Genomic DNA, 26,033 nt, shown 5'->3' on the forward strand with positions numbered 1-26,033 from the left:
AGAGAATGAAATATTTTGCCGTTGCAAAAGCTAATCTCGCAAGAAAACAAAATACGTGAACAGTGCAGGTTTATTAAATCAAGCCCTTATGAAAAAAAAATATCCGGTATAATGTATACAGCTCGTTTCAACAATACTGTCCAGTCCAAACGTACACCAGGCGGGCTTAAGATGAGACTTGACGCTTTTTGGCGCCAAATCTTTTCCTGGCGGAGGCGGGCCTGGTGACGTTACGCCAGAGTACGCGGTCCAGCGTCTTATGTGATTGGGTACGTTTTCCTGGCCCCACCTATTCCCCCTCCCCGCCGGTTTGGCCCGAGAAAGGGGAGAAGATGAAGTCCCGGCGGTTTTGAGGGCGGCGGTGGTGGGAGGTCGTCTCCGCTACGCCCGTTGAGGCTCGGAAAGGAACGGCAGGACTCGCCGATTCACTCCGGTTCGTGAGGGGGATCGAGGCTTGATTTGGGGGGGGGGTTGTCGTTGGGGGGAGCCGTGGCGGGCTGGCAGTGCTGCTTCTGAACCTTCCGATCTCCTGCTCGGATCGTCCGCTTTCGCCTTCCATCAATATGCTCGCCTGTCGGGTGTTCGGAGGCATCCGGAAGGCACCAGCTTGCGCACCCGGCATCCGGAAGGCACCAGCTTGCGCAGATCCACGCTTCGCCCCGCTTTCCGGTCCGCTAGGGCCGGTCAACCCTGGGCCTGGCCGAGGAAGAAGGGGGGGGGATTTCTGAAGTGACAAAATGGGGTTTTGAGCCTTGGTCAGACTTGAATGGGGGCCCGCTTTTTGCGCGGCGTAAACAAAAACCCTTCACGGTCCTTGCGGAAAATAGGCACGCCGATCGGGCCCATCCATCTTCTCTTTCTTCCGGTTTTCCTTTCTTTCACTTTTCATATTATTAAAATATATATATTTCTATTGATTTTTTAATATAAAACACACACACAACATATAATAAGTGCTCAGTGATTAGTGCCCCCCACCAGACAACATCCGCACCCCTCCACCAAAATGGGTGCATATTTTGTATATACGATTTTAACTCAAGAGCAATATATCTATTTACATATTATAAAGTGATTCCAATTTATTCCTTATAGCTTGGTCTCGAGTTCTACTGACCATATATCCTCTTACCTTATCCTCTTACCTTGTCCCATTGTCCCATCAGTTCCCGCAGATCAGTTTCATTGGCTGAAGTCATCCTCTTATCCATAATGTCAAATTGGATATGATTTATTGATTGATTAATTAATTAATTAATTAATTAATTAATTAATTAATTAGATTTGTATGCTGCCCCTCTCCATAGACTCATATATGATCCACCATATACTGATACCAGTTTTGTTGTATTGTCGGCTTGGGGAACAATTTGACAACAGAGCTGCCTCTGCTTCACTTCCAGGAAACAACCAGCCTTTCAAGACTCCACCCCGCTTCATTCTGTTTCTGATACCGTTTATTTATTTATTTCAGATTTAATCCTAGTCCCAAAAGTGCTTTTTTTTGCCCTCCCCCAAAGACAGATATGAGTTTGTTTTTTCCTTGAAGACGTTTCCCTTCTCCAAGAAAAGCTTCGGTTCCGCTCAGTTCAGAACTGAAGAAGCTTCTTATATGAGAAGTCTAGATGTCTTCAAAGAAAAATAAGCTGCATTTTGAAGAGGGGGGGAATCACCTTTGAGATAATAACTATGACCTGGATCATGCATAGGCAAAGTTGGCTCTTTTATGACTTGTGGAGTTCAACTCCCAGAATTTCTGAGATAATCATGCTAGCTTGTCTACCCTGGACCTGGATGATTGAGAATCTCCATAGGCAAAAAAGTTCTAGGTTCTCTGTAGAAATGTACAGAGTGCTGTGCCATTTGACTGGGGAGAAACTTCACAGCTGTCAGACTGCAGCTTTTGGGAAAGTGCTTTTCTTGACATCTCTCGCAAATTAAGTGTGATGGGTGGATATTAGAAAGGATTTGTGGGGAGGGGGTGAGAACATCTTTGTTATGATTTGTTCTTTCAAGCAGAGAATAAAGGCATTTTGATGTTCTTATGACTGCGTTTCCTCCCCACCTCTTACACTGATGAATCAGAATTTTATCTAGTCTTACTTATCTAGCTAATGTTACTTGCATATTAGATATTGATTACTGTACATTTTCATTCAGGAGCTCAAAGCCACACAGTGCTTTCTCCTATTTTTTAACACCAACGTAGGGTAGGTTGATAAAGACAGAACCAAAGTTACCCAATGTGCTTTTGGGGCTAATGGTAGACTAGAACCTGGGACTAAATGGTCCTAGTCCAAGACTACAGTTGAAAAACTTTTATGAAAAGATTTGATTTAAAAAAAAAAATTAAATAAAAAAATATTTTTAGATTTATATCCCATCTTTTGTTCATAGAAACATAGAAGATTGACAGCAGAAAAAGACCCCATAGTCCATCTAGTCTGCCCTTATACTATTTCCTATATTTTATCTTAGGATGGATATATGTTTATCCCAGGCATGTTTAAGATTTACCAACCATGTCTGCTGGAAGTTTGTTCCAAGCATATACTACTCTTTCAGTAAAATAATATTTTCTAACGTTACTTCTAATCTTTCTCCCAACTAACTCAGATTGTGCCCCCTTTTTATTCTGTTCATTTTCCTATTAAAAACACTTCTCCCCTGAACCTCATTTAACTCTTTAACTTATTTAAATGTTTCAATCATGTCCCCCCTTTCCCTTCAGGATTTCAGGAATTCAGCAGGACATACATATTGCTATGTTCTTCCATTTTTTTCCATAACAGTCCTGTGAGAACTACCATATTTGTGGGACTATAAGACATACCGCTGTGTAAGACGCACCAAGATTTCAAAGAAGTAAGAAAGAAAAAAAGTTTTTGTCCTCCCCAGCCCCCAGGAGCATTCTGCAAGCCTCCCAAATTCCCTGCATGCCCCATTTTTAGCAAAAATTGGGGCATTTTTGCCTTTGCCCAGCCCCCAGGAGCACTCTGCAGGCCTTCCAAATCATCTGTGCAAAAACTGAGCCATTTCCCACCAGTTTTTATGAAAAATGGCAACAGGGTTTGGGAAAAATTGCAGAGTCCTCCTAAGGGCTGGGAAAAGGCTAAAATTGCCTTATTTTTGTGAAAAATGGCCTATTTTTTACCGGTTTGTTTGCAAAAATGGGGTGTGCAGAGATTTTTGGAGGCCTGCAGAATGCAGGGAAGGCGTATAAGATGCACTGACTTTTCCACCCTCTTTTAGGAGGGAAAAAGGTGTGTCATATAGTCCGGAAAATATTGATAAGTTTAGCTAAGAAAGTCCAAAGTCAAACCAGTGGGCCTCTGTAGTTGTCTTTCATATGAAAGGATAGACAGATTGCAGGTTACGTGTAGCCCCTAATCATATGAATATAAGCTGTGTGACATTGCTGTCAAAAAAGCAAAAGTTGAAGTTTAAGGCAACCTCCAATAGAAAAACAGTTCCTGAATCACCGGAAATTATTGTTTCCCTCTGTTTTTCATTGATTGAATGTTGTTTTCAATTCTGGATGTCATATCATTAAACATTTCAGATAAATAGAACAGATGCAGGGATAGAAAATAAATATAACTGAGGGAAACTAAATCATATGAGGAGAGACTGAAAAAAATTGGACACTTTTGTTTTGAGAAAGGATATCTACAGAAAATTATAGTACACAGCAAATTGGAGTCAGACAGAAATGCTATGACATGATATATTCTCTACCAACTATAGAATAATGGTTCCAAATAACAAGACAGAATTCAGTTAAAAGTTAAGAAAAACTCATGATGGGAAAACTAGGTATGGTTCCAATTGTGGAATCAATTGCCCTGGAAGTGGTTTGATCTCTTCCAGTTTAAAGAGATACTTCATTTTTTATTTTATTTTTTGGTTTCCAGCACTGAACCTGGCTTTGATATGATGGCCAAAGCAAGTTTTTATTCTACAATTCTCTAATGGTTGAATTGCTAGCAAATTATTCCTCCTTTATAAATCTGAGAAAAAACCAGACAGATTGATGTTGCCAAGTGGCATTTTCTGAAAAATCAAGATTCATGGAAAGGAGATGAAAGTCTTCCCCTCACACAGCTGTTATAGTGTGGGATCGAGATATGTGTATGCATTATCTCTTTCATGCTGGGTCAGGCTTTCTCTGTCTGATATAAAATGTTTATCTTGTTTAGACTGATGTCCTAATTTTTTTCTATCCAACTTAGATGGGGTATACTTAGGAAGTAATTATAATGGGAACAGAGGACGATGAGGATGGAATGACACTTTCTAATCTACGTTGCCGTAAGTAAATCTGATTATTTTACTTTTTGGAGACATTAGAAAATTGCTCTAACTATGGTGTTGTATAGAAAATAGAAAAAGCCATATAACATGTTTCATTAAGTTCTATTTAGGTAGATTCTTGTGTATGTCTCTGTCAGGAGCTATTCCTTCCAATCATAACTTCCCTTCATGCATTTTTGAAAGAGGCCAAGAAAAAGTAGTTTGCTGATCAGTTCTACAATGTTATTTTAATATTTTTTATTTCAAAATAGAAATTGTGCTGATGAATATACAACCTCCTCTTGATTACAATGATAGAAATAATGATTGATATCATTCTAGTAATTCTCCTAACTGATAGAAATAGGCTATTTAACTGTCAGTTAAATGGATAGAAGGCAGACATTAAAATTTCTGAAATGTGGTGTTATGTTATGTAGCTAATGTCACTTCATTTATGACACAATAATATTTGACCAATTATAGGTAATCCTTTAGTTACTACTGTAATTGACTCCTACAATAATGGTTATAAGTTGTAACAGTGGTGAAGCAGATCATTACTTGATCCCAACCCTATTTTATGGCGTTCATTAAGCAACCCATCGTTTGCTATTGGACTTTCCCCCCCCAAAAAAATCAGAAGTAATACCAGCTTCTGGAAAAAATAAATTGTCACATGACTAGGTCACTGCAAAAGATTGCAAATATGAGCCAGTTGCTGAGACCAAAAATGCTGTGATGTGATGGGGTGGATGTTGGAATCTCAAACTGGTTCGTAAGCAGCTTTTGGGAAGTCTATCATAGCTTCAAATAGTTTGATAAGCAACCATCATAAGGAAAACTACCGTATTTTTGGAGTATAAGACACACCGAGTATAAGATGCACCTTAGTTTTTGGGGAGGAAAATAGGGAAAAGAATCTGCTTACCAGGTATTCATCTGGCTAACGCCCTTAGCCATTACATTATTTTATCCCCTGGTTAGGGCTTCAAAAAAATTTTATTTGGAGAGAGTAATAGTGAAAGAGCTTGCAAGCCAGTAAGAGCTGGGAACATCATTATCACCTGGAAAGAAACATTCGGAACAAGTAGAGCAATGGAAAAAACCCTGCAAAGACTTAGGGCTTGGAAAACATTCTTCGCGGAGAGTAACAACGAAAGAGCTTGCAAAGTAAGAGCTGGGAACATTGTTAACACCTTGTTAGGGCTGGAAAGAAACTTATTCAGAGAAATTTAGAGCAATGAAAAAACCCTGGAAAGTCTTAGGGCTTGGAAAACATTCTTGGCAGGGAGAAACAATGAAAGAGCCTGCAAGTTAAGAGCTGGGAAGATCGTTAGCAGCTAGTTAGGGCTGGGGATTTTGGGGGGAGGGGGAAGCTACATTCAGTGTATAAAACGCACTCAAATTATCAGCCTTTAGGGAGGAAAAAGGTGTGTCTTATACTCCAAAAATACGGTATATTAATGTACATTTTAATTTTTAAAATCAAGCTGCTAAAGATGTAGTTTGAATAGAGATGCCAGTCAAATGGTGCTTTTCAGAATTCATACTTGTACTCAGGAGTTAGCAGTAAAGAGTTAAACATGGGGCTTGGGCAAATAAATAGCTACTATTGCAGATAAAAAATAATAAAGAGCAACTACTGTAAATTCCAGATATGAGGGCATATTTATATTAACCCTGGGTTTAAATCCTTTTTATTTTCCGCTACCTATTACCTTGTAATAGATTTCTTGTCATTCGTTTATTAACTTTGAATTTGGAAAGCACCTGTACAATGTTTTGATTAAGGGACCTGTCAAATTCTCAGATTCCTCACGACTGCATGCTTCAAAACCCAGAAATTCACGTTTGACAGTTATTTTATTCTACAAGATAAAATATACAAATATTTATTTATTGGATTTGTATGCCAATAAATAAATATTTGTATATTTTATTTTGTAGAAGAAAATAAATGTCAAATGTGAATTTCTGGGTTTTGAAGCTTGCAGTCAGGAGGAATCTGAGAAATATGTCTTTCATTGGGGTTAATAATAAGGAAAATGCATAGTTTAAAACAGTGTTTATCAACCTTGGCAACTTGAAGAGATCTGGACTTCAACTCCCAGAACTCCCCAGCCAGCGAATGCTGGCTGGGGAATTCTGGGAGTTGAAGTCCAGATCTCTTCAAGTTGCCAAGGTTGGGAAACACTGCTTTAAAGTCTACAAAGCTTCTTTTTGTTATGTCTCTTATATTCCCTTTTAAATTGGTGCCAATAAGAGAATTGAACTTATCAGGAATTTAATTATTAATCATATTCCTGAACCTCTTCTGATTAAATAAGCCATAATGATTCACAGTAGCATTCAAAACAGCAGTAAAATCATAGTAACAAAAACATAATAAAGCCACGTACCAGGGATGGGTTCTAATCTATCTCACTGTCGGTTTACTTCCTCCTGTGCTGCGTGGGTGCACATGCGCGCATAGTACCCCTCCCAAAAGACCCCAAGATGGCGACACATGCGCAGTGTCGGAAATTCGGCTTCGGAAAAAATTCATAATGTCATCATGATGTCACTGGTTTGGGTAAACCAGTCCAAACAGGGAGAAACCCATCTCAGTCCCATACAATATGAAATGAATAAAGAGAGTGAAGCAAACCAGTTTCTGTTTCAGTATGTTTGGATACAACCTCTCCAAACTAATGATAGGTTAGGTAAAATGGTTTTTTTTATTGTACAGTAGATTTAATATTTGTAAAACAACCTTTATATATTGTATTACAGTTACTGTAATACATGAATAGCTGATATCTTTTATGGGTATTTTTCTATTTACAGTTTCTTATGAAGGAGGAGATGGCGACGAGAGTTCTGTGGATATTTATGATGGCTTAGACAGTGCTCCAGTTGTTCCTAGTATGTAATTTGTCTTGTCATGAAGTTTCTTTTTTATTTTATTCAATTTAATTGGATGATACCGATGTTTTCTCTCCTCAAACCCAGACAAGCTTAGTAAAAATGGTGAAACCTGGTGAAACAAGGTTTCATAAGCTTGATATCAGTTCTAATTTAATAGTTGACTTCTCCAGGCTGTTATTGCTAGAAATTTTCAACCTTTCTTGAGTGTTTCTTAGCTTAGAATTCATTCCTGTCAAGACAACTTTGAATTTCTGCCAAATCATAAGTCCTCCTCATGGAATGAAGATGGATGGGCAACACATGAATCTCGTATTTAAGTGTATGTTAAATGTGATGTGGTAAGGGAGACATTACTAGTGGGTCCTTATACTAATGTGTTACTTTCAGAAAACTGACATTTATGGCACCACCAACTTCTGTATTAGAGAGAGACTTAGGTAGTCTACCCCACTGTTTTAGGAATCTGTTTGATTTTTAGAAGGGGCTAAAAGAATCAGGCAGTTTCATCAGGCCTCTGATATACAGATGCAGTAAAAGTAGTACATAGGATTATCACACCCTGTTATTACTGCTTTAGTGATAAGTTCCAGAACATGAAGCAAAGAGGCAAGATAGTAGTGAAAAACAAAGTGCAAATATTATAAAATATAGATATGAGCCCAGATTAGGCTGTGTACCCTGACAGTAAAATCAATGGAACGTTGTTAAATTTTTCATACTGCATCCATGAAATGTCTTTCAGTGATACTATTTAAAGTGACCAGAATCTTTGGGGGAATCTTAAAGTGGAAACACTCTCAATAGATCATTGTGATAATTTGATAAGTATTCTTTTAGATAAAATCATACATTCACTTAGAATTAGATGTTGCCTAGGCAGAGATTAGTCACTGGCAATTTACTCAACTATAAAAAGAAACCAGAGATGCAGCACATCTCAATAATAATAGCTAAGTTGATTACTAGTCTCTTTCCAGGTGTAATCAAAGTGCTTACCACTTGTAAAGCCTTATAGACTTTGACTCCTGATTGCCTTTGAGATTGTCTACATACAGAAGGAATCAGCTGACAAGATAGGTTGAAAACTTCTACTCTTTAGGAAATGGATAAATTGGGTGTTTAGACATTTCTGTTATGGCCCCACCCACTTTAATGCCTGAAGTAATGATTGCTACTTTCCTATTAATACTCAGAATGGCATTTAAAACACATCTTTTCCACAAAAGCATTTAGAGAAAAAATAGCATATCATAACAATACAGTTTTGTTACATTTTTGTTAAAACAGTTTCTAAAACTTTGGCTAAAGCCAGGATTCTGAAACTATGCCACCTAGTTTCATGTGCAAAATAGATTTTGGAGGTGTGGGGTATTTTGTATACTTGCTTGCTATACCTACAAAATACAAGGAGTAATTTATGAAACTGAATAGAGGTAATGACTCTGTTAGGTTTTATGATACTACGCAGCGTCAGTGATGATGTATCACTGTCCTTTATATTCCCGAGGCTTTCATGAAGCAACTACAACATTTGGAGTGTTGTAGATGATAGCAGCCAATTTTGTTGAGGTTGCGATGTAGGGCTGGGACTGAACAGGAGTGTGGAGCCATACAATTGAAGGTGTGAAGCTTCTCATATGATTTCCAGAGTGCACTGGCTAAACATTGCTACCAGTTTAATAAAGTCTGGTAGTCTTTAAAACAAAACAAAGGATTCTTTTTTAAAAAAGTAAAATCACCTTTTCATTTCTCTTGCTTTAGGCAATTGTGCTTCAAAAGTGCCCATCAAAAGTAGTTTAAACCTATTCGATGAAATCCTGATTGAAGAAGAAACAGCCAAAGAAGCCACTTTCAATGAAGTATGTACTTTACATTGATAGCACATCCGGGAAATAACTAATAACATTTAGTTATAGTTGTGCTTATACTTATATGTATACAGTAACTGAAAGTATCATTAAATTTCAAAATTACCTAATTTTAAAATTTACTTTATGCAATTAAAAGGGAGTTGCAGTTTGGATTCTTAGGAGAAGGAGCTTCATTTGTAATTTATTAATGAAATTTATTGTTATCAAAAACTGAAGTATAAATTAATCATTGTAACGAGTTTGATTTCTTTTGTTTTACAGATAGTTTAGTTTATCCATGTTGCAGTTAAAATGAAATGGGATATATATTTAATATGTATTTATTTAGTAGGGGATGAAAATACTTCCTTATAACTCAAAAAAATATTTGTATGATTTAGTAAAACTATTAGTAAAACACATTCCAAAGTATGTGTTTTAATATAAATGAGGAAATCTTTGTCTTGACAGTTGCAGGTTGAACATGAGAAATGTAAGCAACAACTTCAAGAGTTGATGAAGAAGCTTCAGGAAATCCAAGAACAGGTGATAAATCAATAAGTATTAGGATCCAGGACTTACATACAAGTAGCAGAAAGTGTAAAGGGAAGAGATTAATGCATAAAAGTGCTTGTATTTTTGAAAATAGTAGTAATAATTTCATAGTTATTATAAAGCAGTTACCCTTGAAAAGTAACCTAATCTTAGACATGTTAACATGTTCTGGTCAGTGATATTTATTTTCGGGAAAGTATCAGTAAGATTAATTGCTAAATATGCAATTCTTTATGCACTTAAGTATGAAACATTACATTAAATATGTTTTGAATATAACATATTTTTTAGCTTATTACAGTTGGAAATGTAATAAATTTAAATGCCCATTTCTTAAACTTAATCATATTTTTGTTCATATATTCAATTTCTTGTTTATAATATGTTAAATGTCTATGTGTTCTTTCTGACTTAGAACTCTCTTCTACAAAGTGAAAATCTGTCCCTTAAAAAAAATATTTCAGCACTTATCAAAACAGCTAGAGTGGAAATAAACCGCAAGGATGAAGAAATCAGTAATCTGCAGCGAAGGTACTGTAAGTTAACTTAGACATTGTTTTTGAAAGATTTTAATGATGAAAAAAATAAAGAAAAGAAACCTTAACTTAAAATAGAAGCGTTCTTTCCATGCAAATATTTACAATCCCAGGTGAAGGTTTGCTGTCTTAAAGACAAATATATTCTATTAGCATTCACGTATTGATATTTCATGATAATTTTTTAGGGTAAAAACCAAACTTAATTTTATGCAGGGAAAACCCATGGAAATAAATTAATTGTAGAAGTATAACGTGACTTCTAGTGACATATGGTTACAGGCTTGTCATCAATGCAGCAGTTTTCTGTTGCTTGGCATTTCTTTTTTTTTAATTGCTTTCCAGCTTAGCTTATAACTGTCATATGCCTTGAAAATCCTTCATCCAAGTATCCAAGCTGTGTTCTTCATACTTTCCACAGTCACACAAAAAGGTTAATTGCTGCTACTTACTAAGGCAACCTAAATCATAACTAGCATCAGGTTTTTATTTCTTCATTTCTGCTTTAAATATATAATTAAGTTTGGGTTTCATTCACCATTATTTAAAATATCAATATTTTTTTTGAAGTTTTTATTATCTTCAACCATTAGCAATAGCGCTTAGACTTATGTAACCCTTCACAGTGCTTTACAGCCCTCTCTAAGCCATTTACAATGCCAGCATATTGCCCCCAAAATCTGGTCCTCATTTTACCAACTTCTGAAGGATGGTATAGCTTGACCCGAATAGGATCAAACTCCTGGCAGTCAATAGACTTAGCCAGCAACACTGCATTCTCACCATAGCACCACCATGGCTCCTTAATTCCTCAAGTGATTAATCAATAAAAGAAATGGATTGCTTTCCTAGGTTTATGTTCACGATACATGTCCCAATTTTCAACATAATGCCGTTCCTTGGTTTGTGTTTCCCGTTGCATGGAAGGAAGAGTTAATGAGATACATGTACTGGCCTACATGTTTACATATTATACAGTTCAGCATTTTTGATGATTCAAATGTGGGTAATAACTGGTAATAACTATTAAATCTGATACCTGGTCTTCGTAATTGTTATAAAATGAAATGTAAATGTAATTATTCTATACTAAAACTATATCAATATCATTGATATAATGATCTCAGTAATATCAAAATTAAAATATTCTTTTTAAAAGAATTATTTGTAAACATGTCATATTTTTATTGATTGTGCTTGAGTATACATTGCCTTTTTGTCAGTCTAATCTTCTATTGTACTCTAATTTTGAATAGTTGTATAATATATCATATTAAAATAGTGTTTTTATTAACAGGTTAATAGAAGCTCCAGTTCATCACAACACCTACAGTAAAATATATGCAAGGAATGTTGAAGGATCAAAACAAAAAAATAAATCCAATGATTTTTCCACAGAAAATAATTCAAAAACAGATTCTAAAAATAAAGAGGACATGCCCAGAGATTTATCTCATAACAGTCCATCTTGGGATAGAGGAAATAAGAAAGTTCATTTGGAAAAAAAAGAGACTTCTTATATATCTCGATCGCATCCTGAGCAGCTACATAAAGGCAGCGTTACAACAAAGTTGTCAAAAGTTGATAGCACCTGTGATAAAGAAAAGGAGAAAAGGGAGATAAAAAATAATGAACATTATAGTAAGGATAATGCTTGCAGACACACAACAAAAACAGAGAGAAATGTTGGAAGAATTGTAGATTGCATATTGGATACTCATGGAAAGTCACAAGTTAACCCAGAAAACCTAGTCAGAAATGGAGAGTGGAAAGATAGAAAGGATTTAAAGATTAACAGCAGTTGGTGTGCAGGAAATAAAACTGACAATATCTCTTGTAAGGAAAAACAATCAGTTCCTAAGGATAAATTAATGCTTAAAACTGAACACATTAAAGAAGATAGGCTTGAAAAATTACAAATCATAAACCAGAAGGACTTTAAAAAAGAGAACAAAGAAGAAAGCAGTAGTAGACAAAAAAACAGAGAACATGATAAATATGTAGAACAACAAAGAGCTAGTAAAGCTATTATTACCCCTGAAAATAATACACTTGTCAGAAATCCTAAAGAATTGAGTAAAGGTTACCTAGAAGACAAGATAAAACGTAATGATTGCAGGAAAACTAAAGGAACAGATGATCCTGGGCTCCAAGGAGGAAAATTGTCACTGCCACACAGTTCTAATAGAGAGCGAAAACTCAGCAACTCAAAGAAAGAGAGCAGAAAAGGTGACCTTGAACGCACTCATTCGAAATCGGACAAATATCGAACGGAAGCAAAAAGGAAAAGCAGAAGAGACAATCCTAGTTCTAGAGAAAGCAGACGTTCTCAAACTGAAAGAAGAAATTCTAAAGAAACTCCCCCAAAGGCAGTAAAGGAAAACATTAAACTAAAAGACAGTGCAAAAAGAGAGAAAAAGAAACCTTTTCCAACAAAAGACATTGCCATGGTAGTTGAGGCTGCGGACGAGCCTGTGCCCGTTAAGGTGGAAATGAATGAAGAACAATCAAAAAGCAAAGACTTAAAATTGAGCTTCATGCAGAAGCTGAACTTAACTCTCTCTCCTGCTAAAAAACAAGCAGACAAATCCAAAATAGTAGCAGAGACTACTAGCGAAGCTGAGATGGAAGTTCCAAATCAGGAAATAATGTTGGTTCCAAATGAACCAATTAATACCACTAGTGAAGCAAAAATGACATTGGGACCAATCCATAATGGTCCCTTTAAAACTAAATCAGAAAAAACAACATCTACTTCTGATATCAAAATAAATCAGGATGAGACTCCAGCAGAAATTTTGGATAGTAAACCATGTAAAGCATTTCCACAAAATGTGACACTACAGAATGAAATTGTTGGTAATGAGAAACACCTTCTGCTGACTGAGACTGAGATGCAAGATTCTGAGGAACCACATGTGGCACCTAGCCCAGCAAATCCCATGAATCCAGAGACACTGTTAAATTCTTTCCATGACCTTGAGACTGGGAATTCTATAGATTTTGATACATTTAGAGTAATAGATGAAGTTAATGGGAGTGATTCAGACTCCACCGTGACAAAAGAAGAATCCAGTAATTGTGCAGATAAAAAGATCTTGGGGTATTCTGAAAATGAACGCCCACCTCTTCCCAAGACTAGTACAGACGATGGTAATATACTGTGTGCAAATAGTCCAATAACTGACGCCAAAGCTGAAGATTTGAATCCAAACTCTCCCAAGCATGGAAGCCAAATGGAATCATTATGCAATAAAGGATTAAATGCTGTGTCTCAGACAAGAGACCCAAATCCAGTTTCAGTTGATGATGATAATTCAATACTGAGCATTGATCTCAATCACATGAGGTATATCCCAAATGTAATCAGTCCTCTTAACAGTCCGATACGACCCTTGGGTAAAACCTGCAGAATGGAAACCTCTTGCAAAGTGACAAATTATAATACAGGTATATTTATTATATTTTTGTTGTACTTGTTACAAAAATGTCCTTTTCTGGCTGGATTGGATACCTTTGGAAGAAATATCTTTATTCCAAAACCAAAAAAGTTCATAGTAGATTACAAGGTACAGCAGTAGCAGTCTCATTGCTCCTTCTCTTTACTTCCTGCTGATTGGAAGTTTGGACATGAGCCCTGAGTTTGAGTATTGTACTTCCTTTCTTCCCCACTGCCTAATATAATAGTTCCTCATCCAGTCAAGTCAGTTTAGCCCAAACCTGCATAATATAATTTGGTCAAGCCTCCAATAGATTTCCAATTATAATTTTACTCTGATTTGCAATACTGATGTTTTAGGATTTGTTCAAAATCTATTTTGGTGATCCAGGGGTGAAATAACTAACATGTTTGTATTAAGCTGTGAGGCACATAGGAGAAAGTCATTCACAAGGATAAATAATTTGGTTTCCAATTTTTCAAAAGCTTGGTCAGGAAATTAGAATAGTTATCAATAATTCTCCTACAATAGATATATATATTATACCCTGACATGGCTTTTTTAATTTTTCAAAAGCTAATTACAAAGGTTTGTTTATTTTTAGATACATCTTATTAAAAAAGCAGTTTAGCTGAAGTGGGGGGAAAGTCACATTTCCTTTAATGTATGTTCAATTACTTTGATAATAAATTATCCAGTTTATGCAACATTTTCCATTAGTGGGGAAATGCTAGTTTCAATTTTTTTATTTCAGAAGCCTTAATGAATGGCTATTAGAAAATACTGGGTCTGAGAGTTAATAAATAGTGCCCTAACTGCAATAACATATATTGAGCCTAAGGATATTGTTTTAATTCTAAATCTGATTTCCAGAATAATTGAATTGCAGACACTTCAGTATAATTGGACTCTGATTTCAAGTTAGATGGCAGGTATTGTAGTACATTTCTATACAGTACGTTTACCATTTATTTATTTATTAGATTTGTTTGCGGCCCCTCTCCGTAGACTTGGGGTGGCTAACAACAGTAATAAAACAACATATAACAAATCTAATATTTAAAATAACTAAAACCCCTTATTAAAAACCAAACATACACACAAATATACCATGCATAAATTGTATAGGCCTGGGGGGAATGAATATCTCAATTCCCCCATGCATGACGACAGAGGTGAGTTTTGACGAGCTTACGAAAGGCAAGGAGGGTGGGGGCAATTCTGATCTCTGGGGGGAGCTGATTTCAAAGGATCGGGGCCACCACAGAGAAGGCACCAGTAGCTCATATTTGGTCAGGAGAAATCTGGTTGACTATTAGTAGCAATAGTAGTCCAGACTTAGTAAATATAAATCTGTATGATCACCAGATAAAAGCAATATTTTTTCCCCTGTATCTCAAAGTCTGGACTACTATTGCTACTAATTTTTTCTCATTATTCCTGTCACCCATCTCCTCCCACTAATGACTATGACTGTAACTTGTTGCTTGTATCTTTAAGATTTTTTATTAATATTGATTGTTTCCTGATTGCTTATTTGTCCCTTATGACAATAATTAAGTATTGTACCTCATGATTCTTGACAAATGTATATTTTCTTTTATTTACACTGAGAGCATATGCACCAAACAGAAATTCCTTGTGTGTCCAATCACACTTGGCCAATAAAGATTTCTATTCTCTTCTATTCTATTTTGCAGCCAAAGATTTTTACAACCATGCTAATGCTTGGGTGCCTATATTTTAAGGGCAAAATTGACATACAGTGGTACTTCTACTTAAGAACCTAATTCGTTCTGTGACCAGGTTCTTAAGTAGAAAAGTTTGTAAGTAGAAGCAATTTCTCCCATAGTAATCAATGTAAAAGCAAATAATACGTGCAAACCCATTAGGAAAGAAATAAAAGCTTGGAATTTGGGTGGGAGGAGGAGGAAGAGGAGAAGGACAGTCGCTGCTGAAGGAAGAATCTATGTTGGTTGAGGCAGGCAGGATTCCCTTGAATACCATTTGTTGGGGGTCGGGAAAGGGAGGGTCTTGCCTTCTCTTTCTGCTCAAGATCTCCAAGGACAATTGGTGGGCCACTGTGTGACACAGAATGCTGGACTCGATGGGCTTTGGCCTGATTTAGCATGGCTCTTCTTATGTTCTTATTAAGAAGGTGAGGTGAGGGGAATCAAAAAAATCCAAAACTTTAAGGCTTAAAAAAAAAAAGAGGGACTCTGAGGCGGCGAGGACGAGCACGTGCCTCGCATAAACCCAGTGTGAGGCTGCCTCACATAAGTGCCAGAGCGAGAAACCCAGGCGGGCAAGAGGGGGGAACCTCCCGCTACTTTGGGAGCAGCTGCTGCTGCTACCTGCTTCCTCTTCCTTCCCATGCTGAAGGGCTCCCCTCTTCTCTTGCTCGCTTGCTTTGTAGCCAACACCTTTCCTTCACTGTGGTGACTCCTAGGTTTGACTGATGCCGAGTTGATTTGGCCAGGGCGAAGCGCCCCCTTTTGCCTTTCCGCGCCCAGATGCTTCGGGAGGAAACAAAATGCTTCGTTCGCTTTGGACTGCCAAAGCCTCCTTAAGCGCCACCGAAACGCTCCTCTGGCAACCCAGAAAAGCCCAAGATGGGCGGGATTAAAGGGGGAATGGCAGGAAACTGGCCGGGCCATCGTGCTGCTCTCAAATTTCCTGGGAAATTTTTCCAGGTTTGGTTTCTTAGGTAGAAAATGGTTCTTAAGAAGAGGCAAAAAGATATTGAACACCCGGTTCTTATCTAGAAAAGTTCTTAAGTAGGGGCATTCTTAAGTAGAGGTACCACTGTATCTTTATTTTATTTCTGTGTAAACAAAGTATGCATGGTTACAATGAAAATCAATTTAACATAGTGTTTAACTTTAGACCTCATATTCTGAGGTTGATCTTTTGGATTCACAGAGATTGTATATATTATTGCTTAAGATTTTTAGTGACAGTTTGTTAAAATGTGGAGTGCAATTTTAAACTTGTCAGAAATTGGTTCTTAGGACTGTGATCCTTAAAAGGCCTGTAGCCTATGTTGCATTTCTAATATTTGGTGTGAAGTATTTTTCATGAAAGCATTTTTTTTCAGTTCCAGAGTTAAGTTTATTTTATTTTTTTTAAATAAACTTTATTAATTTTTCATAAAAAAGACAAAACTGACAAACATACATTTAACATAAAATTGGGGTTGCAATTTCACCACTTATTCTAGAAGTCAAATTTCCATACACAAAAAAGAATACCTTATTACTACTTTAAATCAACGTATTACTTTAAATGAAAAGAAGAAATTTTGTTTAAGCTTGTATAAAAAAACCCTTCATATATAAACTAAGTAGAACATCATATTTAAGTCATAACCATACTTGTACGGTTCTCACATAAGTTTTACTTTTACTTCTTCTTCTTATCTATCCATATATACACTTTATTCCTAATCACATAAAATTCTGATTCCTCTTGGAGTTAAGTTTATTTTCACCCAGCTCTTCTTCCAAAAAGCTCAGAATGCATCTGTAATTGCCCTTGAAGTTTGTTATCCTAACAATTCTATAAAATAAATGCAGTGAAGGGAAAATGTATCAGGACAGTAATGCATTCAGCTTTATGGTTGGGTAGGAATTTGTACAGTATATTAATCTTTTTGACAATCTATTATATTAATCATACCTCATGTATTGTGAAAGCTGCCTCTTTAAAATACAAAATTATTAGCAATTATAAGTGGAAATATTTACTCGTGACATAAACAGTAATTGAATGATACTGTAAAACAGTTTGCTTTGGCACTTCCTTTTTAGAATGATATTTTTTACTTACTAATTGTTTTGTTGGTTGTAGATTTTGCTCCAGATAGTACAGTGGATTATGTGAGGAGCAACCATTCAAGTGAAATCAACAAAGAAAATCAAAAGCCCCTTTGCAGTGATCACAAAATCTTAGAAGAGACTCAGCTACACATATCTCCAGATGAATTAGAAGAAGGAGAAATTGTGAGTGATGCTGATGATGAACCCAAAATAGAAAACAAATCTGAAAATAGTAAAAAGTTGAAAAGAAAAATTTCTCCTGAGAGATCTAATGTATCTAAAAATACATACAACTACAAAGTCAAATCTGTATCTTCAAATGAGGTTTCTGAAAAAATTGCTTCTGGAGGAAAAGGTAAAGAAAAGCCTAAAGATGGAACAATAATATTATCAAAGGAAATGAAGAAAAATAAAAATGTGAGCACTGGTTGTCTTGAAAAAATAGTTCACCTTACTGCTGAACCTTCTACTTTACATGAATTCATGCAGATGCTGAAAGTTGTAAGAAAACAAGTACGAAAAAGCTATATGAAATTTAAGATACAGTTTCCAATTCAGCAGTTTTATAAAATAATAGATTCATCAGTTCTGAATTTTACATCTTTAGTAAAACATATTGACTTCTCTAAAATGTGCAAATCAAATGAGGCCATAAAGGTCAATCTCTGTGAAGTTATTGAATGTGAACTGAATCAGATTAAAAAAAATACTGCAATAGAGTATCTATTTGAGAAACAACAACCAGATATGAAGAAAAAATTGTGGAAACTTCTGGACGAACAACTTGATTATCTATTCGATAAAATTAAAAAAATCCTTCTAAAGTTGTGCAATTTAATAAGTTTGGGAACTGAGAATGATGATGGTAAATGTAGAAGAAAGACAGGAAGCTCAAAATGCCTTGACAATAAAAAAATTAATAGACAGAAATCAAAAAACCCAAGCTTAAATGCTAAAGTGAAAAGAACTGAAGAACATGCCCTTCCAAAATCAGTAGTAAGTAGCCAACCGTTTAAGACAGATTGCCAGGAAATAAATAAAACTGCTCACCACAAAAATATTGTTATACAATATAAACATTCCCATAGAGATAGCACAAGACCATCTCTCCCTGAAGTTGCACGTTTTAAGCAGAATTCCCCAGAGGATACTGCTTTGAAAACTGGAAAATATGAAAAGGAAGAATTGGATATGATTGCAGATCCTCACAAATCTGATATCAGCTGTGGACTTCTCACAGAACAACAAATGTCTGGGCTAACATTCAATTTAGTTAATGATGCTCAAATGGGTGAAATGTTCAGAAGTTTATTACAAGGCTCTGGCCTTTCAGAGAAGACCATTGACTTAATTGAGGACAATCAGTGGGAATTCAGAACGCCAGAAAAGCAAATACCAGAAGATCTGAACAGTAGAAATAATACTGCATATGAGACTGAAGAAACAACATCAAGCCAAGTAGAATCGAGAGTACTTGATGGTATTAAATGGCCCATAGTTTCACCTGAAAGAGATTCGACATTTTTATCTAGATTGGAAATGCCCATTGATCCAAATATTCTAGATGAAAACTGCATGTTTGAAATTCCTACTAGTCCTACTTTGAAGAAAGGTGAGGTATGTGTTCTGGAAAAACAAAAGTCTCTGGTTTCTTCTATTCTTTTGGAAGACCTTGCAGTATCTTTGACTGTTCCTTCTCCTTTGAAGTCAGATGCTCATCTTAGTTTCTTGAAAACTGATGTATTGGGGTCAGTTCCTGAAGATGTTGTAAATGCACACTTCAGTGAAGATGCTCATCTAGAAGAGGAAGATGCTTCTGAGCAAGACATCCACTTAGCTTTGGAATCTGATAATTCAAGCAGTAAATCAAGCTGTTCATCATGGGCAAATATCCCTGCTGCCCCTGGATTTCAATATTGTCCAAGCCTTCCAATGCAAGCAGTAATAATGGAGAAATCAAACGATCATTTTATTGTTAAAATAAGACGTGCTACACCATCTATGTCACCCACTGATCAGACAGTCATACCAGATGAACCATTAATCTCTGTTATTGAAAAAGGGAAGGATGAAATAATACATGAAGAAAATCTTGCTACTTTAACTCCCCCAAGTATCCCTTCAACAGAGATAGAAATATCTAAAGAAATTATAAATACTACTGACTCTGGGGGGGGAAAGGACAACAGTATTACAAAAAAGCTGATTTCTCACTTATTGGAGCCTTTGAAAGAGACATCTGTCTGTCTTGCGGTTAATTCAGTTCCTGAACGTCAACAAGACCTCCACCCTGATACTCCTGGTGATGTTATTAATACCATCGAGTCCCTCCTTCATAAAAAAACCCAATCTTGTGACATCAGTCTTGAAGTTCAGAGGCCAATTTGTAATACAAACCGAACACAAAACCCTCATTTAGTTGTTTCAAATCAGGCGCTGCTTAATGATGATGCCTTAGAAAAGCCGCCCGACTTGCAAGACCCTCCTGAAGAACTAAGGATATCTGAAGTGCCTTTGGAAGAATCCTCAAATAAAATAAATCAAAATGCAGCTGCACTTGAGGTTTTTAAGCTTCCTCAGACCATCCCCATAAAAGCATTCCAAGAAAATATTAAGTCAATAGTAATTCTACCTGTGGAGCAGCTACCATCTCAGAATCATTTTGATCCACATATTGGCTTGACTGATGTGATTCCTATGGAAAGTAAACTGAACCCAATAGATCCCACAGAACAGTCTGCTTTAAATTATAAAGTGAGAAGTTTATGTAAAAATCAAGAGAAACCTAAAGCAGATAGTGACTGCGAAATAGTTGATACATCAAAGATGGAAGTTGAACAAAATGTAAATCAGCCAGACATGTCTACAGGAGATGGCAATTTTGAAAAAAATACTACTTTTGATATTGATGGTCAAAGATGTCCAATTAAACATTGCAAACAAGGCAAAAAAAGGAAAAAGGAAACACAAGAAGCATCCAGTGCAAAAAAGCAAAGAAAGGAAAATAATGAATTGGATTTTAAAAAAACAGTCAGACATGGCAAAAACACTAAAGAGAAAACTTCTGTAGCCACAAGCTTATCTAGTACAAAGCCAGCATCAACTAGAGACAAAGATCTATTATCCTCAACATCATCTATGTCACCATCAAATCTATGTGCCAAAAATATCATTAAGAAGAAAGGAGAAGTTGTCATTTCTTGGACAAGGTAAGAATACTGAAAATGGACTAATGTATTGAATGCATTAAAAGTTCAATAGATTGAGATTATGTTTTGTTTTCTAACACATGGACATTAGAGCTCTTATTTCTAATTAAAGGATTTCGGAATGCTGCATAAGAATGTAGCCATGTTGTATATCTCATTAAACATTATGGCATTTCTTAACAATGAGTGCCTCACTAACATTAGCTGCAAGCTCAACTTCTTTCATCTTTGTTCTGGCAGAGGTAGAGTAAGTGTGCAGTCTCCCATGACTTGCTATAAAAATTGTAGCATAAGCTGAGAGAGGAGAATTTAGAAGCCACTCTGAGCATATGGCACAAAATTGTTCCCTCATCTGAATGATAGGGTTCTGTAGTTTGCACATTGCATTGTGTGTATCTATAATAGCTAGTTTTTGTCTGCAAATATCAGCAATTGAGCATGGTAAAACAAGTCAGCAAAGTATTTGCAACATTTATGGTTCGTGCTTCAAAATACCCTCTTGAATCAAGTCACATTGAAAATTAATGCCAAAGGGGTGATTTTTTTTAAAACCATCCAAATGAATAAATGAAAAATCCTTTGTCCAACAAAAGTTAAAAACTGTGATCTTTGAACATAGGACTTTGTGAATCTTTTGGCCCCAGCCATCGGTTCTACATTCAGCAAAATTAACGTAGATGCATGAGGAAATAAGCAACCATGCATGACTTTCCCTGAAGGTGGGATGTTAGAAATAGTCCTTGATTTATGACTATAATTGAGCCCACAGTTTCAGTCATAAGGTGTAATGGCCATAAGTTGGTCACCATGTGCTCAGATCCAATTTTACGACCTTTTTTTTTTTTTGCAGTCATGACATTGTGAAACAAATACCATGGTTGTGAAATGAACTCATTGTTCACTATGGGGTAGTTTTTGCTGGAAATGAAGTGAATGCCAGTTTCCGGTAAAAACATCATAAATAGCAGTCACAAAAACCCATAAATGTGGGCCAGCTGCACAAGTGCCCAAAATGTGGTCAGGTGCCTGTGGGGTATTTGGAGGGATAGCAGATTTCAGAATTTCAAAATCAGACCATAAGTCACAATTTTTGAGGTCCATCATAACTTTGAATAAGTGACTGGTCATAAGTTAAGAATTACCTGTATCTGGTTGCTTTCATAAACAGGTCCTACAAATTATTGTTCTATAAATGGATGGTAGAAACTTCTGAGAATTCTGATTGCAAAATAAGTTATTAGTGGTCACTTTCAGAATTGAAATATTTTTACTTATGTAGCCTGGACATTGTTGCATAGTAAAAGGAAAATACCTGAAGAGAGAAAGCGAAACAGAATGGGAACAGGGACATTAGTGAAATAAAGAAAAGACATTATTTATTAAGCACATTTATATAGCCACCCATCTCATATACGGTGACTCCTGACAGCATAAGACAGATATAAAATAATAACAATATATAATCTGTAGACATATATTTTGTAAACATTGTAATTGAAAATGTTTTTCCTCTTCTTAGTTACAGCTTTTCTATTGTGTATATGATTGAATCAAATCTGGTAGCCAGTTTCTGCTCAGAGGCCACTGTCTTAACTCTTCACTAAATTTATTTCTGAATTTGATTTTCCATCAAATATCTAATCCTTTTCTTTTTAAATTAAGGAACCTGAACTCAAAAGCAGTCATTTCACTATATTAATATACTGCAATACAGTAACATCATTCATCATGGTGGTCACTATTCTGAGTTGTCTGAGAATACATTATCTGATAAAATGACCAGATTTTCTTTTCAGAATCAAATTTTATTTGTTTATTTAATTATTTATTTAATTATTTAATTAATTAATTCAACTTCTATGCCACCCAATTTGGAAGGACTCGGGCTTCTTTGGCTATGTATCCCACATCTTGTTTTTATTTTAAATCCTTAATATGGACAAAATAATTGTAATTGGGTTATTGTCAAATAAGTATTAATGACTAAAAATCCACTTTCTATGTTTGTTATAGAAATGATGACAGGTTGATCCTATTGGAATGTCAGAAGAAAGGACCTTCAGGAAAAACTTTCACTTCTGTTGCTGATCAGTTAAAGAAAACTCCAGCTCAGGTATGTGTTTGCATAAGGATCTGTATTTAGTTGGTTCCACTCTTCGTTTGTGTATAATTAATAGAGTATGCCACATTCATGACAATATTATTTTACTGAAAGAGTAGTAGATCCTTGGAACAAACTTCCAGCAGACATGGTTGATAAATCCACAGTAACTGAATTTAAACATGCCTGGGATAAACATATATCCATCCCAAGATAAAATACAGAAAATAGTATAAGGGCAGACTAGATGGATCACGAGGTCTTTTTCTGCCGTCAGTCTTCTATGTTTCTATGTTTCACCTGAAAGAAAAACTTCAAAAATTAAGACCAACTCCCAACTCCACAGATTAGCCAGAAAAGTGATAATTAACACATGAAAAAATTCTGTGTACTTCAGTGTTAATTATCACTGAAGTTGGTAGTCCTATTGCTAAATTAGAGAATTTAGCAATAGGATTACCAACTTCAGTTTTGACAAAAGTCAGTGCTCTGCCAAAGATAAAACTGTTAAACTAACTTATTTCATGTTAGGGTTCTGGAACTTAGGAAAGAAATCCTTGAAGAAGCAGCTATTTTTTCTGTTTGCAAAAAATAAATAAAGGAAATAGAGAATTTATTCTAGTCTTCAAGACATATGCAGTATTTTGAGTTGTGCTACACTTCTTTTAGTGGGACCGTTATGTAATAATGGCATAGTTAATAGGATGAATGGCTGGTGGAAGTTGATTCTAAATGCTGTGGGTCTACATATCTCACTCTTCAGTCAAGGAGAATGAATGAATTACAGAAACTTGGGAGTTTTTAATCACAATTGTCTTTCCCTATAACAAAATAAAATCCTGCTAAAGCAAGAACCAGTAAGGACATACAAATAACAGAATTCAGAATTCTGTTATTTGTATGTCCTTACATATATTAAACTCAGAATTCATAATTCTTATAACTGATTCACCTACCTGGTTCCATGTTCATACAAATGTAGGGTAGAAGGTGGCTTGAAATACTCAGGAATTCCCTCGGAAGAATCCTTACTCTCTAAATCCTTTTAAAGTTTAGATTTTATATTTTCTCTCCACAGGTTGAAGAAAGATTCAAGCAGTTAATGAAGCTATTCAAGATGTCAACTGGCAGTTAATAGTTACAAATGAAGGAATCTATGCACATCTTTGTCCTGTGCGCATGTGAAAAAAGAGTGCTTGCTTCCCAAGTCCAAATAGCAATTTGTTCTGTATCTTTTCACCCACAATTTAAATTTTTCAGATACTCTCATAGATCCTTTGGGAAAATCCTGTTTTTTTTATTATGTTAGTAACTGGTACTTTTAAAATCAGGGGTGTCAAACTCACAGCGGTGTCATGTGACATATCGGGACTTTTTTCCCCTTTGCTAAACTGGGCTGGGGCAGGGCCAGCTCGTGACTCATGTGGGCTGCGAGTTTGACACCCCTGTGTTAAATACAGTAAACAAATTGTAACACTTACTGCAGGTTTTAGAATACAGAGGAAAAAGAAAGTAACGTGGCTTGAACCTCCTGAGCTGCTGTGAATTTTCTATGACTTCTATCCACTTCAGGTGCTAAAGATCAAACATGAGTGAGTCATTCTTCCAAGTTGAACAATCTGACTATAGTTTGTTGATCAGAAATAAAAGAAGTGTCTGTTATCACAAAACAAGATTCCAATAATCATGAGAAAACGTAAAAGGAGTGTTGAGCATATACTTCCCTTTTTTTCTCTTTCATTAAGGGAGAATATTAATTTTAAAGTTTGTGGTATATTTTCCAAATTCTAATATGAATTTGTGAGGAACTAGTGTATACTGTTTATTTTACAAATAAAACACAAGTATTAACAAGAGTTTCCTCTGCTTAAAGTGCTGTATTATTTTACAGACTAATATAACATTGTTTTTCATACCAAACTCTCGCTTTTAAAATAGATTTGCCACAAGTTAACAAAATACTGTTTTAAATTATAACTGCAAAAATGCTAAGTATTTTTAATTGAGTGTACAATTTGCAATTTAATTCCATTTTTAATTAAGATCTTAAGATACAAATTAATGATAATCCAGTTAAATTGATCCATGTTCCTATCCTGATAAGACCTTATTTTGAAAGGCAAAGGTTTTATTTTACCGGTATTTCCAGCATGGAAAAATATGAGAGGCAGCACCCACAAAATAGCTCATTTTTTCAAAAATTTGTCAGTATTAAAATTCATTGTTTAAAACTGATTATATGCCATACTGGCTTGAAAGAGGGAGAGAGGAGTGTAAAGATGTGCATGTGTGTAAATTGTAAGTTTTATATATTATTTCTTGTAAATAATGTACTGTACAAAATTCTATATTGTGTAAAATATTGTGTTCAAATACAATTCTTTACCTGTAAATTTTTGATTACAGAGAACAAATTTTATTTTGTATACATTAACTACTGCATTCTGTAATATGAATCTCAACCCTTGTAAAATGAATGTGTTTAATGTTAATTAAACGTTGGTTTGGAATATTTTATACCCTATTTCATAATCTTTTTGAATTGCTTATATTTAGCCATTGCTTTCCTGATAGCAAACAATCTTGATACTAAACTGCAAAGCTCAATACCTCAAATATAATCCAGTGAAGTTAAATTGGAGATTAGTACATCAAAACATCCTCATTTAACAAGTGATCTCCTTCAAGATTGCCTTCTCATCTTGGAACTTCTCCTGCTTTATATTTAATATTTACATGTACTATTGCTAATAGATTTTATTAATATTGATATTGGTGATGAAATATTAATTAAAATTTAAATGTTAGTTATTAACACTTCCAGTACAGTTCAGGACAGATGGAAATTAGATTTATGGATATTGAACTATCATCCGATATTGAACTATTCATTCTTGTGGTCCAAAATAGTCTTTAATAATTGCATCCAGCCTCACAGTTGAGATGCATTAATTTGTCTTCGTTCCAATTTTTCCAAAATTCCAGTTTTCACAGCTGTATGTCATGAGTGGAAACCACAGTGCTGACAATCAAAGGAGAACATTTTATTTTATATAAACCAGAGGTCAGCACAATTTCATTGAAGTATAGTTTATTGATTGGTTCTAGAGGTAAAGACAAGCCAAAGAGGGGATGGAATAAGCTCCCTCTTTGTAGACTGACACAAATTATGATTTATTTATTTATTTTATTTATTTATTTTGTCCAATACACAATGAGGGTTTTAGTGGGTATATATATACACATAGTAAAATACATGATGAAGGTTATAGAGGAGATACTCATAGTAAAATATATCTAAGAATAGAAAAGAAGATATAG

The 26,033-nt window shown here is 35.4% G+C and overlaps 1 protein-coding gene across 1 annotated transcript; it reads left to right on the forward strand.

The window, feature by feature from the left end:
- Window positions 1–307: 307 nt before the first annotated feature.
- On the forward strand, window positions 308–25,229 carry CASP8AP2 (caspase 8 associated protein 2). Its single transcript, XM_070733210.1, has 10 exons — window positions 308–433; window positions 4,233–4,311; window positions 7,123–7,200; window positions 8,965–9,062; window positions 9,525–9,599; window positions 10,024–10,139; window positions 11,442–13,594; window positions 17,434–20,611; window positions 22,625–22,724; window positions 23,791–25,229. The coding sequence occupies exons 2-10, from the start codon at window positions 4,260–4,262 to the stop codon at window positions 23,845–23,847; spliced, it is 5,907 nt and encodes a 1,968-aa protein (XP_070589311.1). The 5' UTR covers window positions 308–433; window positions 4,233–4,259; the 3' UTR covers window positions 23,848–25,229.
- The last annotated feature ends 804 nt before the right edge of the window (window positions 25,230–26,033 follow it).

This window comes from Erythrolamprus reginae, chromosome 1 (genome assembly GCF_031021105.1).
Source record: "Erythrolamprus reginae isolate rEryReg1 chromosome 1, rEryReg1.hap1, whole genome shotgun sequence".
NCBI lineage: Eukaryota > Metazoa > Chordata > Lepidosauria > Squamata > Dipsadidae > Erythrolamprus > Erythrolamprus reginae.

Coding starts and splice junctions, on each gene's coding strand:
- CASP8AP2 (XM_070733210.1), top strand. CDS start 4,260: ATGGGAACAGAGGACGATGAGGATGGAATGACACTTTCTAATCTACGT. Junction 7,201..8,964: donor CAGTGCTCCAGTTGTTCCTA/GTATGTAATTTG, acceptor CTCTTGCTTTAG/GCAATTGTGCTTCAAAAGTG. Junction 10,140..11,441: donor ATCAGTAATCTGCAGCGAAG/GTACTGTAAGTT, acceptor TTTTATTAACAG/GTTAATAGAAGCTCCAGTTC.